This window comes from Trichosurus vulpecula, chromosome 7 (assembly GCF_011100635.1).
Source record: "Trichosurus vulpecula isolate mTriVul1 chromosome 7, mTriVul1.pri, whole genome shotgun sequence".
NCBI classification, from domain to species: Eukaryota; Metazoa; Chordata; class Mammalia; order Diprotodontia; family Phalangeridae; genus Trichosurus; species Trichosurus vulpecula.
In genome coordinates, this window is record NC_050579.1 from 205,314,094 (window position 1) to 205,327,594 (window position 13,501).

The 13,501-nt window shown below is 35.0% G+C and overlaps 1 protein-coding gene across 16 annotated transcripts in view; it reads right to left on the reverse strand.

The window, feature by feature from the left end:
• Window positions 1–13,501, reverse strand: part of RIMS1 (regulating synaptic membrane exocytosis 1) — a 425,786-nt gene that overhangs the window by 128,286 nt on the left and 283,999 nt on the right. For 15 of the 16 annotated variants that reach the window (XM_036766397.1, XM_036766395.1, XM_036766392.1 and 12 more), the window contains one exon: window positions 4,740–4,906. In XM_036766397.1, the coding sequence (XP_036622292.1) occupies window positions 4,740–4,906 (167 nt within the window). Of the gene's footprint in view, window positions 1–4,739; window positions 4,907–13,501 lie in introns of those variants that run through there. The other variant, XM_036766401.1, reaches the window with a different exon arrangement.

Genomic DNA, 13,501 nt, shown 5'->3' on the forward strand with positions numbered 1-13,501 from the left:
CTTACACCTAAATGATCTGTTAAAAATCATGAGTCAATATTGGACTTATGAGAAACTTGTTCAAATAAAAATACATTCATAATCGTTAATTAGAAGATGATCACTACATGGGATAAAGGTAAAAGTAGTCCCTTCTTGTTGCAAAGGGCAATATACTTGTAGGAAGTATTAGTTAAAATAGACTATAGGCCTCTAAACTACAAAAATTAAGCAGCTGAAAGCAGTGGAGACACAAAAGATGGAGCTAACCTTTACCTCAAATCATCAGCAAACGAATGCGTTCTTTTCAACTATTCAAAATTCAATTTCTTTTTATTGTGCCCTGACTCATTCTCTTCCTGATCCTCTACTTTCCATAGTCTGATTCCTTCCATTCTTTTTACATTTTTGCAGATTTCTAAGGACTTTAACCTTTCCGAAGTCATAATATGTAGTCATGAAAAATGAAATGCAGACAACTCAAACAGCAGATAATAAATTATTGTTGCTCACTCTAGACTTTTTGGGGGGTATACTAAGGTTATACATAACTTGATATGGCTTTGAATATCAATAATTATGACTGGTAAGTATATATCAAACCTACACTTTTTTTTTTGTTCTAGACTAGAATGTCTCATACTCTATGTAATAGATAAAAGAATGAGCATAAGAATGTCTTATCCTAAGTCCTCACTTTATCTACCCTGAGGACAGATGAAAACTTATTACATATTGAAAGATTAATCAGATATTAAAATATGTTTTAGGAAAGATGATTGGTCAAATCTTTAACTTCACAAAGTTCTTCATTTTATGAAGAGAATACAGATTATGTTTCAAACAACAGTTCTCTGAACCTTAGTGTCCTTACCAAAATAAGAATGGGGTGGCTGACTGGTTGGCAAATAATTTGACTTCCTTATTAATACTAGAGTCAGCAAATGGAACCTTAATGAAAAATCATTGTGATTTACATAATAGTAAAAATTTTTAAAAAGTTCTAAATGTCCTAAAGTCTTAAACCTTTCAAGTCCTGATGTCTCTAAAACAAAACAAAATTTTAATTTGCATAAAGAAAAACTTAACATGAAAGAGATGATTATAATTCAGATCATTCTTTGTTTTCAGCTACATAGAATGAAAGGATCATAGATATAAAGCTGAGAGGGATGTTAAAGGTCACGTAGTCCACACCTGTAATTTTGCAGATGTGAAAGAGACTCAGAGAGATCCGGTAACTTGCTCAAGGTCAAACAGGTATAAGTGGCAGAAGAGTTTTGAGATTTGATGCTATGCTCTCTGATTCTGACTCCCCAGGCTTTCCTTATCAGAGGCCAGTGCTTGACATGTGTTTGCAATATTGTGGGGTGATACAAACCACTGGTTCTCTGGCTTAAACCAATGGATAAGAATCAGAAATACCAACTTTATTCTACCATAGTTTTTTACAAACATAAGCTCATTAAGTGAACCCATTTTTGTTATATAAATCTGTCAAACTTCAGTAAGAGTATATAGCAGGGTTCATCAAGGAAACCGCTGATTTGCTAAACTGAAGCTTGAAATCAAACTGTCACACCCTTTGATCTAGCAGTTCCACTACTAAGTCTGTATTCAAAGAGATTTTTTTGAAAAGGGAAAAGGATCTATATGTACAAAAATACTTATAGCAGCTCTTTTTTGTGGTGGCAAAGAATTGGAAATTGGAAATTCCCATCAACTTGGGAATGGTTGAATAAGTTATGGTATATGATTGTAATGGAATACTACTGTGCTATAAGAAATGACAATCAGGCTGATCTCAAAAAAACCTGGACATACAAGAACTGATGCAAAGTGAAGTGAGCAGAACCAGGAGAATATTGTGCACAGTATCAGTACTATTGTATAATAATCAACTGTGAATGACTTCACTCTTCTTAGCAATATAAATATCTAAGACAATTCCCAAAGGACTAATCATGAAAAATACAGCCTGCCTACAAAGAAAGAACTGATGGAATCTGAATGCAGAATGAAGCATACTATTTCTCACTTTATTTTTTCATGGTGTGTTTCATTTGTCTGTGTTTTCTTTCACAGCATAACTAATATGAAAATATGTTTTGCATCATTGCACACGTATAATCTATATCAGTCTGCTTACTGCCTTATGGAGGGAGGAGGTAAAGGAGAGAGGGAGAAAATTTGAAACTCAAATTTTAAAAATTGAATGTTTAAAATTGCCTTTACATGTAATTGGGAAAAATAAAATATTATTTCAAAATATGAAAAAAAAAACCTGAGCCTTTTGTTGTTGTGATGTCATCAAGATACTCTCTCCACTAAGGAAGATTAGAACTTCTCCATGCTATAGTAGACTTCTTCTGTCATTGAAAACAAAAACAACTAAAAGCCTATTCACTACCTGTTGGTCAAAGTCCCTGGGACAGCTCATGGGGACAGGTCTCTGACCATAGTTGAGTTGTTCCCTAGATGACACACACACCATTTGTTGCTAGCCCATAATCTATCTGTTCTCTCAAATTTACACTATGCATTACAGAAGAGAAATGTAATAAAGAATTAATGATGCTTTCTACATAAATATAATTGTTGTAGTTCTGATTAAAAAGAGGTTAACATGAACTGGTGGATCAAAGCAGTCTATGCACAGGAGAAAAAAAATCATCTCATTATTGGCGCACACTTGATCATAAACAATCAATAATTTAATGGATTTTTACTATACTCTACTCTGCTTAAAATATGTAGAAAATCTGTCATGACATTAAGTATAGATATCAAACAACTATAAATGTAAGTAAAAGTCCAACTAACACTTAATTGTCATATTTCGTGTGAAAATCTGTCATGACATTAAGTATAGGTATCAAATATAAATATAAGCAAATATCTAACTATAATAATTATAATGTTAAATTTATATTTAAATTAGAAACTTTTAAAAAATAATTGAATGGGGAAATCCCTCTGTATAGGAAAGAGAAGACAAAATCATAAGAGTCCCCATTTCTTTGTTATCTAAATAAAATTTCATATTTGTTCTAAATTCATTGCGATTAGTGCTTGGCAAATCTTTGCCAATGGACCAGTTTTCCATCTTATCATCCACATTTCCAGAATGCATAATGATACTTACCCTGTCTCCCACAAGTTGGTTGGGAAGAAGGCATTCATTTTGTAAACCTTAAAATGCTAGATATGTGCAAATTATTATACCTAATAATCTCATTGAGGATGAGATTTTTTTCTTTTTATTCTTGGAGGCTATCATAGAATTTAATTCATAGAAAGTGCTATATAAATCCTTGGGCTGGATTGGACTAGTATGAATGCTTAGTATTAGGTTGGCTTACAAAGGTTGCTCTCACACATCGTCTTCAGAGAGAATAGTCTAGGATATCACTGGGATCCTTTTTTAATCTGCAACTAGTAGCTTTGTGTCCAATAACCTATATACTTTGCAATAATGTGAAGTCCTCTTTGTTAGAGATTGGAGAAATTACAGTCAAAATAAGCATAACACAAAAACATTTTTCTTAGCACACTATTAGGGAAGCTGCAATGGAAATGCATTGCTGAGTAAGCTGAATTTAAGCTCAATTTATATGGCATTTTGTGATTTATAAACAACTTTCCTTATAGCCACTCTGGAAGGCAAGATCATAGATGTTGGATTGGAAGAGGCCTTAGAGATCACTGAGTCCAGCCCTTTCATTTTACAGATAAGGAAACTGAAGCTCAGAGACAAGCAGTGACCTGCCCATGATTCCACAGGAGGTAAAAGAGCTAGGATTTGAAACCAGGTCCTTTGTATCAAAATTCAGTACACTTTATCCTATGCTGGGATGCTTGGCAAAGACCAAGGATGAAACTATTTTATAAATTAGCTTATAAATTCTTTCAGTTGAGAATTGGTCATGTCCTATTGGCTATTGTTTCTCTAGAGCCTAACACAGTAAACTGAACACACTAGGTGCATAATAGATGTATGCAGATGGTGAGTGACTAGATTATCAACATAAAAGATTAGCCTCCCATGTGTTTTGTCCCAGTGCTTAAGCTTGAAAAGTCCTTCTTTCTCCCCATCTCCCACAAAGGAAAATTGAGCAGTAATGACAATGGGAGGGGGGTGGTTTTTCAATATGTCACCCATTGGTGAAACTACAAAATGAAGTTGCTTAATCTATAGGGTTGTTCTTTAGTGAGTTGTGTCATTTTGGTGAATTAAATAAACATCATTGCTGTGTCATTATGTTCCAAATTCCTCATTCTTCTCTCCCAGGTCTTGACCATGGGGTTTTGGTGATAGTAATAGTAACTAGGACTTGAACTTAAATCTTCTTAATTCCCAGACTGTCCCTTCTCTCCATTAAAACATTCTGCTCTCTTTGAGGGGATTTAAGGTGGGCAAAGTTTAGTCAAACTGATCATACTATCAAACAGAGTACCATTCAGCCTGAAAAACTATAGATTGTCAATGGCTGTCTGATCTCAACCCATTATTTCAACTGGAATGACTTTTTCTTTTGCTGCCTGCCCATGCTCCCATTTTCAAGTGCTCAAGGTCCCAGGTCGCATCACTGAGCAACAAAATGCTTACTTTCTCTAAAGACAATGAGGAGGAATTATTAGAACTCTCAATCTATTTCCTGATCAGCTATTTGAAAAGCTTATTAGATCTTTGTTTTCTTTTTCTTTTTGACCAGAAAAGAAGATCCAGCACATAGAAAGAGCATAGATTGCCAACTCACCTGATTCTACCCCTGGGGCGCTCAGATTGCTCTGACATAAAGCTTGTGCTGCTGAGGCGTGAGGCACTGCTGGTTCGGGAAATGGCTGACACATCACTGACATCACTATCTGATGATTTGGCAGAGACGTTATCACAGCTTCTGTATTGATCTTTATGTATGTTATACTAAAGATTAAAAACAAGAAAGCGTGAGCACCGTTATCACACCTCAGGGCAAACACAGATATACAAGGCAATGAGTTAGCCAAACACCAACATATGCACATGTATTTTTGGAAAGACCAATTGGGAAAAGTTCTTGAAACGATCTAGAGATGGGTCAACAAGCATTGGAAGACAAGTCTCCAAGTGGTAATACTATTGTAAAAGGTTGCTTCATATGGATCTTAGAAGTGTTTACAAGTGAATATTAAATAAGGACTTGTCAAGACTGAATTAAAAGGTAGGCATCCAGAAATAAACTGTTTGGGTAGAAAACTCACATTATCAGAATTAAATAACTCACCAACACCCTGAAAGGCAGCAGCAGCACAGTATAGGAAATGGAAAGGTCCAGCCTTATAATCAGGAAGAACTGGTGTCTCTGACACCTATTAGCTGAATGACCATGGGCATCACCTATTTCTCAATGACCCCAGATGACCCTTTAAGCCTATAAATTACTTACCTGACTCTAATATGCCTCAGCAGAGGGAGAAGAAATTATAGATCTTATACTGCTCTCCAACCCACCCCAATACCTCCCCCTCAAAAAACCAACCAAAACTCTTATACTCTAACAATTGCTAAATGTTTTTTTTATCTATGACTGACAGTGCTGACAACTTTTTAAAGGCTTTTCTAGATGTTTTTAATTCTCATTCCTAAGACATTTCCTAAACCTACCCACATGTTACTTTTTCTTACTGTCTATTTTTTCTTGGTTCTCTGCTCTTGACTACTTCTCAAGTATTTTCCAATGTTTCAAAAGGTCTATGGTAATTATCACTGCTTTAGAGGTTCAGGGGCCTGACAAATCACCTAATCTAGGAGTTCTTCTTTTTTGGTCATGGACCCCTCTGGGAATCTGGTTAAACCTATGTACCCTGTCTTAGAATTAACACCTCTAAATGTATAATATTAGTATGATTGCAGACCAATTACATTGAAATACAGTTGCCAAGATTTTTTAAAGTTCATAGTTCCAATATTAAGAACCTGTGATTTTGTCCAATTTTCTCATTTTTCAGATGAAGAAATTGAAGGTCAGAGAGGTTATATGACTTGCTCAAGGTCGCACTAGTAAAGGTAGAACCACAATGCAAATTCATGTCCTTTGACTCCAAATCCACAACTTTTCACTGCACAAATTAGGGTACTTCCTCCAAAAGATGCAGATTGTGGCATCTCCACACTGTGGTGGACTGAATTGGGAGTTGATGTGTCCAAAAATAAAAGAAAAAATCTCAACTCTTAGTCACCAACTCACTGGTGAGGAGTCTCTGCAAATTCATTTCGATTTGTTGTGAGCCAATTTACAAAATCTGTCACCTGGCCTAGATATAGATCTTCAAAGCTTTTTGATCTTGTACCAAAGGTTGCCCTCTGCTGTTGAGAAGGGTTCGTGCCGAGAAGACTAGGCATCATTTGTCATGGCAACTTTTTAAACGTGGAACAAGATAATAACAAACTGTACTATTAGAGTCATCACCACGCTAATAATGATGTGTGCTAGCAAGAGCATAACCCACACTAAGGAAATACACTCTTTGAAAGTATTTTTCAGCCCCCAGCATTTCTGAGACAAACCATCACCCTTTCTTCTTTCTATTCTCCTAAAATATTCCCCTTTACAATAAATACTGGGTTAAAAGGCAGGGACATATAAAAAGTTTAGACTTTAAACAATCTGATTTGTTGTTATTTACTCATTTTTAAGTTGTGTCTGACTCTGTGACCCCTTTTTGGGATTTTTTGGCAAAGATAGTGGAGTGGCTCATCACAGTTACATTTTAATTAAACTTATATTGTTAGGTCTGACCAATAAGCCTTATAATTTAGGGAAACAGAATGTGGTATATATTCTACACAGCATGATATGAATGTATGCATATTTAAATATTTATACATATTTTATATGTATTGACATATTAAGGTTTAATCAAAGCTTGTGAAATAGCATAAGCAGAAAATAAATCTGCATTACAAAAAACCCCTTTAAATATATCTTCCTTCTCCTTTTCATTTTCTTTATCAGTAAAATACTACTTATACCTTATTCCTAATTTTTGGAACCTTACTTTATGGTACCACATATTCATTTACCTAAAACCCAACAGCTTTCATGCCCCTATGTACTTGGGTAGTTAGCTTTACCTTTTAGAAGTTTACTTATCTTTATCTTTTAAGTGTGAAACTTTTAGCTTTAAGTGAGAGGCAGTATGGTGCAGTGAAAAGAGAGAGCTAGCCTCAGAGTCAAGGAGAGCTGGCTTCAAGTCTTGCCCATGACCTACCAGCTATTTGACCCGTCTAAAGTCAAACTTCTAAGTAGCCCAGGTAACTCTTTAAGGATGAAGAACAGACATCTGCTGGCATAGATAGAGGGGGTTCCTCATCAGAATCTCCCAACACTGATGATATCACACATCTGCTTAAAAAAATCACAAAAGAGTATAAAATTGATAGGGTTTGAAAGACATATCCGGGGTGGTCCAAAAGTGTGGTTTTAAAATTTAACATCCATGCTGTTACCAGAATGAGTAATTGCATTCAAAGGCATATTAATCAACTTAATGCTTTAGAAAATCTTTAAAACTCTTATAAATAACTCTTTTGCTATTGTAAAACAATTAAACCACAGATGTTTGAGCCTGTGGCTATGTATGCAGAATAAAATAATTCAAGTAAAAAATGTACTTTTGTCTCAGGTATCAGCATATTTTGGGATGAACATTTTAAATCTATTTTTTTCCTATTGGCATAATTCTTTACCTTATTTTTTATTTATTTTTTTGGAGTGGGGAAGGCATGGCAATTAGGGTTAAGTGACATGCCCAAGGTCACACAGCTAGTAAGTGTGTCAAGTGTCAGGCTGGATTTGAACTCAGGTCCTCCTGACTCCAGGGCCAGTGCTCTACTCACTATGCCACCTAGCTCTCCCTACCTTACTTTTTAAATGTGTCACCAGAAATGTTATGTATATAGAAGCCAAATGTAAGAAAGGTAGCAGTCCAAATGTTATATATCACATGCCTGATGGATGAATAGTTTATATAAAAATGTATGTTGGATGAAAAGTTGCAAAATTTTATGATTTCCATTCTAAAGAAGAACAGGCATTATGGGTGTAGATTATCAGTTTTCTTTTATGAAAGCATATCATTTGCTACTATCCTCCCTCTGTAGTAAGGTTCTCAATAATATTAATAGTAACAATAGCTGCTATTTATATAGCATATATATTCATATATATTCATATATATTCATATACATACACACATATATCTTATTTTATCCTCACAATACTTCTGGGAGATGTTCCCATTTTGTAGACAGGAAAACTGTGGCTGAGATCTTAAGTGATCTGTCCAGGGACACACACGTAGTGAATATCTGAGGCCAGATGTACACCCAGGTCTTCCTGACTCTGAATACATTATTAGATCTACTCCCTACTCTTTCTCTTCCCTCCCTGCCCCCACAGTTGCCTCTAGAGATTATTGCACAGAGCATAACCAAAATTCATCCCTGGCTATTGAGGAAGCAGGATGATACCTATTGTATAGGCCCTTATGCTAGAAGCACGCCATATAGACACATGTATTTATGGAAGGTATCTACTTGAACTTAAGGAAAATCAAATCCCTGGAATGGGGAGCTGCCCCTATGATAATTTTCTCTTATATTTTCAAATTAGCTATTATCTTTAAAATCCTACATGTTATGTGTATTTCTCCCCACCACCTTAGTTTTCTAAAACTTACACAAAAAAATGAGCAGATACAATAAAAAAATGAATTAATAATGAAGAGGTCAAATACCCTACAAAGACGTCTCTTTATTGTTGGTCAGCTGTGAGTTGGATGTATTTTGAAAGTGCAAATTTAAGTGTTTTCCAGTGATGAGGCAATGTCTTCACTTACCAATACATGCTGTCTCTGTTGTATCCCTTGGGGTTCACTGAGGCAAAAGGGAACTAAGACCTATAGTAGATACTATGACTTCTAGCAATGTCTCATTCAGAAACACCTTACTAATTTTGATAACTCTAGTACTAATCTGTATAGCTTTTGAAACTCAAAAGACAATACAATGAGGTATGTGGTAGTAAATGAGAAAAATTCCTTGGATAAAAAATACTTTAGTACTATAAGAAGCCGTCAAGCCCCCAACATTGCCAGATAAGCCTACAATACTCTGGGAAATGGATGGTAAGTAACATCTGACTCATTTTATCATTTTAATTGTATAATTTTGGGATACCAACCAACCGTATCATGCCTAGAAGGCCAGTCTTAGAGTTAGGAGGTTAGTTTAAATCCTGCCTTACATACATACTAGCTATGTGACCTTGGAGAAGCCACTTAGAATATTAGTGTTCCTAGACTGTTTCCTTAGTCACAGAATTTCTAATATGCATCTGTAAAAGTAGTTTTCCCACCAGGAAATTCCCTATGATGATGAATTCAAAGGTGTGGTTGAAAAACACCAAAAAGCAAATTGAACAATACTACTTTAATCTTTCATTAGACATATCTCTTCCTCACTGAAAATTTGAAAGAAAAAAGGGACAAAGATATTCTAATGTAAAATGTCTTATGCTTGGCTCTACTTCAGTTTTATTAACTTCTGTTATGTATGTTCACTAAATAGAATAATAAAATACATGAAATGTCACCTATGACCAGTGTATGTTTCATTATTTTCCTTTTCTCTAAGCCTTATAAAGTTCTATAAAATTTTAGAACCACATGTTTTGCTTTGGGGGAATTTTTGCTTAAAAGAACTATATATTGCTTACTTTAGAGGCCTAAGAGTTCAAAGGGTATCAAATATGCTTAAATTAAAATATATCTAAGTGTATAAATTTTCAGAATGAGAAGGACCCAGACAGGTCATACAATCCAACCCTTTCATTTTATAGATGAAGAAAATTAGCCCCTTGAAGGGAAATGACTTTCCCGGGATCATACAACTTCTGAGAGGCAGAGAGGAGTCTTGAACCTGGTTTTATCATTCTTTTCACTATAATTTGTGGTCTACCATTAAAAATAATTAAGAATAATTAATGTACAGTAGCAATATATGAAAAGCATAGCGAAAATTAGCTTGAATCTCTTTTAGATAAAGGAAATAGATACACTTTTTAAAATGAGGATCTGAAGTAAAAGGTGCATAGAGCAACACTTAATTTCACCATGGCACCTAGGCATTATGTTTAATTGATCCCAGACTTTGTTACCTGGATATAAAATCAATAAGAGAAATGAGAGAAAGAGATTTAAAGACCAGAAGGCATTCCAGCTTCAAAGATAATACACTTGTAGAAGTATTTAAGAGAAATTCACTGCTATTTTTTCTTATCTCTGCATCTTAACAATAAAAGATCAGCCTCACACTATTTAAAGGAGCAGTATGTCTTCATTGATTTCTGGAATTGCCCTCAGAAAATCTATGCTCTATTCAACAGCCATAAAAAGATATATCCTTTAAGTTATTATCATTATCTTTATTATTATTTGGTAAAGGAAGAATCATTTAAACTATGGTTCTCTCTTAGAAAAAGCCAACATTGCTCCATCAGATATATTAATTAAGTTATTAAGATGTAGCCAAAGGGAAGAGATGATGACCAAATTCAATATATCTTACAATTATCATTCTGTTGGTTCTTCATTGTAGTTCTAAGAATAGGGACAGAGAGGTGGCTTGTTAATAAAGCATGGAGTTTAGATCCAGAAAGACCTGAGTTTTAAGGCTGCCTCAGATACCTGCTGATTGTGGAATCTTAAGGGAACCACATAATCTCTTTGATTCTCAGTTCTTTTTTCACCTGTAAAAAGAGGTTATTGGATTTGGTGGCTTCTAAAGTACTTTATAATTCTATGTCTTTGATATTCGATAGGATAAGCATTGTGCCTGTTATTTCACTGGTTTGAGATATTCCAGGTAAGGGTCCTGAATTTACCAAGACATGGTTAGCATCTTCTCTGCAACTTATAGCCATTGAAAGTTGCCTGGAAGACTGAGAGATTAGGTGACTTGCCTCCATGGTCATGTAGCCAAGTATGTTTCAGAGGCAAGGCTTGAACCAATAGTTTCCTGACTTGAAAGTGAACATTCCATCTACTTTACTTACTGCCTTACTGAAGAGATTAGACTCATTTTAAATAAATCAAATGTAAATAATTGGCATAATAAGATAAAATATATTTTCTCAAGTTCTAGATGATCAATAAAACCAAAATGAAACAGCTCTTGAAACTGTGGGAAAAACTAAGTTTGCTATTGAAACTAGGTTAAATAGACAGGGTAGAAGGAGCCTTGGAGGTCATCTACACAATACAATGAATCTTAAGCCTCTGGATAATGGAGATTTTGAATCAAAACTGCTGTCATGTGATGTAACATGTGTAATGAAAAATATTTATAGAAGTTAGGCTCAAACCCTTTACTTCACTAGTAAAACTACAAAACTACCAAAAAAAATCCTTACTCCAAATATCCAGATATAATACTCACTATTCCGTACAAGACTTTCTACATAACTTCTTTTCTTTTCATTATCAAACCTAAAACACTACAATGCAGAATGGGCCCCTCAGGAGCAAATCATGCTGGGCTGATCTCATCTTTTTGAAAAGGTTATTAGAAGGGTTTTCCACAAAAGTCCTACTCTAGTGTCTCATTGTGCTGTTGAGTTGATTGTTAGGTCTTGAAGGCTTTGTCAGTGGAATACAGGCAAAGCAGGCTTTGATAATATGGTAAGGCTTTTAGTATGGTTCCAGTGACAGACCATTCAGCTTAAGCCAAGCATGGAGGAGCTGCTCATTAGCATGTTGGCTACAAAATGATAAATTCTTTGGCAATGGCAACCCACGAAACAAAGAAAAATACAAACTTGTACCCAGGCAGATGTAGCTCCCTTATTCTTCTACAATGAATAGTTGTAGAGTGGCAGAGGGTGATAAGAATGACAAAAGTCATTGTACTAGAAACAAATAGGAATTTCACCGTTCACTACATGTACATTCTTTATTTGACAAGTGAGCTGATATCCCACTAGAAGAATAGCACTATGCCTTTATTGGCATTCTTACTATAAATGAAATCAGAAGATGTGAAAAACAGATGCAGCTAAATTGCAGGTAAACAAAAGATGCATGTTGGACACGAACAGACTTCAAAATTCTCATATGCAACAAGTGAGTAAATGAACCTCTTCAAAAATATGAATGAGAAGATGTCTATGTGAGCTGGTTATACAGTAGGAGAGGGGAATGATGTATGGACAGACCAAATATTACAGTGGTATCTATGAAATATTGCTTAAAATTAATTCACTTATATTAATTAAGAAATTTAAAAACCCCTAAAAATGAATTCACTCATATTGGGTAGATACTCTGGTGAAATTATGAAAGGGCACAGATGAGAATCACATGGGGTAAGACAATATGAATAGTACATGTTTGGTACCAGAGTAGAGTGGTCCCTGTTGGAGATGAATCCATTGAAGTATAATAGTAAGTACTGAGAGATTTGCAGAATGGCAAAGAAATGATATTCCTATTTTTCTGTAACATATTTGACATTTTAGGAGACAAGATTGATAATGTAGATTACATGATCACACACCTCGCTAGATTTTAGATTGACTGACTAAATCAAAAGTATTGATTAATCTAGCTTCTCTGGAAGGTTGTCTTAGGGCTCTTTCCTTGGTCAGGCTCTATTCAACAGGACTGACAAGGTTAAAAACAGAGATAATAACATATTTATGAATGACAAAAACCTAGGAGTGACAGCTAGTGTTAGATGTCAGTATTTGGATTAACAACAAAAAGATCTTGATGAAGCTTGAACAGTGGGAAGTCTGAATCCAAGAGGATGGAATGTAACATGGATAAGTGAAAAGTTTTACAATTGGATTTGAAAAATCCATAAAAAAATATAGTATGGGAGAAGTATACTTTGTCAAAAATAGCCTATGAATTTATAATTAGTATAGATTTACTATCATTCAATAATGTAATGTGGAAAAAGAAAGTTATGTGATCTCTGAGGTGTTAATATTAATCAGTGACCAAAGCAAGATTGATTCACTCCACTTTGGTTGGAACACAGAGCATTCAATTCAATTCAACAAATGTTTTCTAAGTCCTAAGCTTTGTGCTAGGTCCTATACTGGGAATGGGATACAAAGTCAAAAATGAAATAGTTACTGCCCTCATAGAGCTTACATTCTGTTAGAGGGTGATGCTCAGTTTCATGGGTCACATTTAAGGAACACATTGAAAAGGTGGAGAAAGTCCAGAGAAATATGAATAGAATGTTGAAGGATGATGAAACCAGGTTGGAGATATTCAGCCTGGAGTAGAGAAGTCTTGGGCAGGACCATCATCGCTATCATCAAATGTTTTGTACGGTTCTTACATAGATAAGCTTTAGTTAAGTAGACCAGTTCTTTTTTCAGAAGGCAAAACTAGGACCAAACAGGTAGAAGTTACCAGGAGACAGATTTCAAAACAGTATAAGAAAGGACTCTCTAAGAGACTTGTC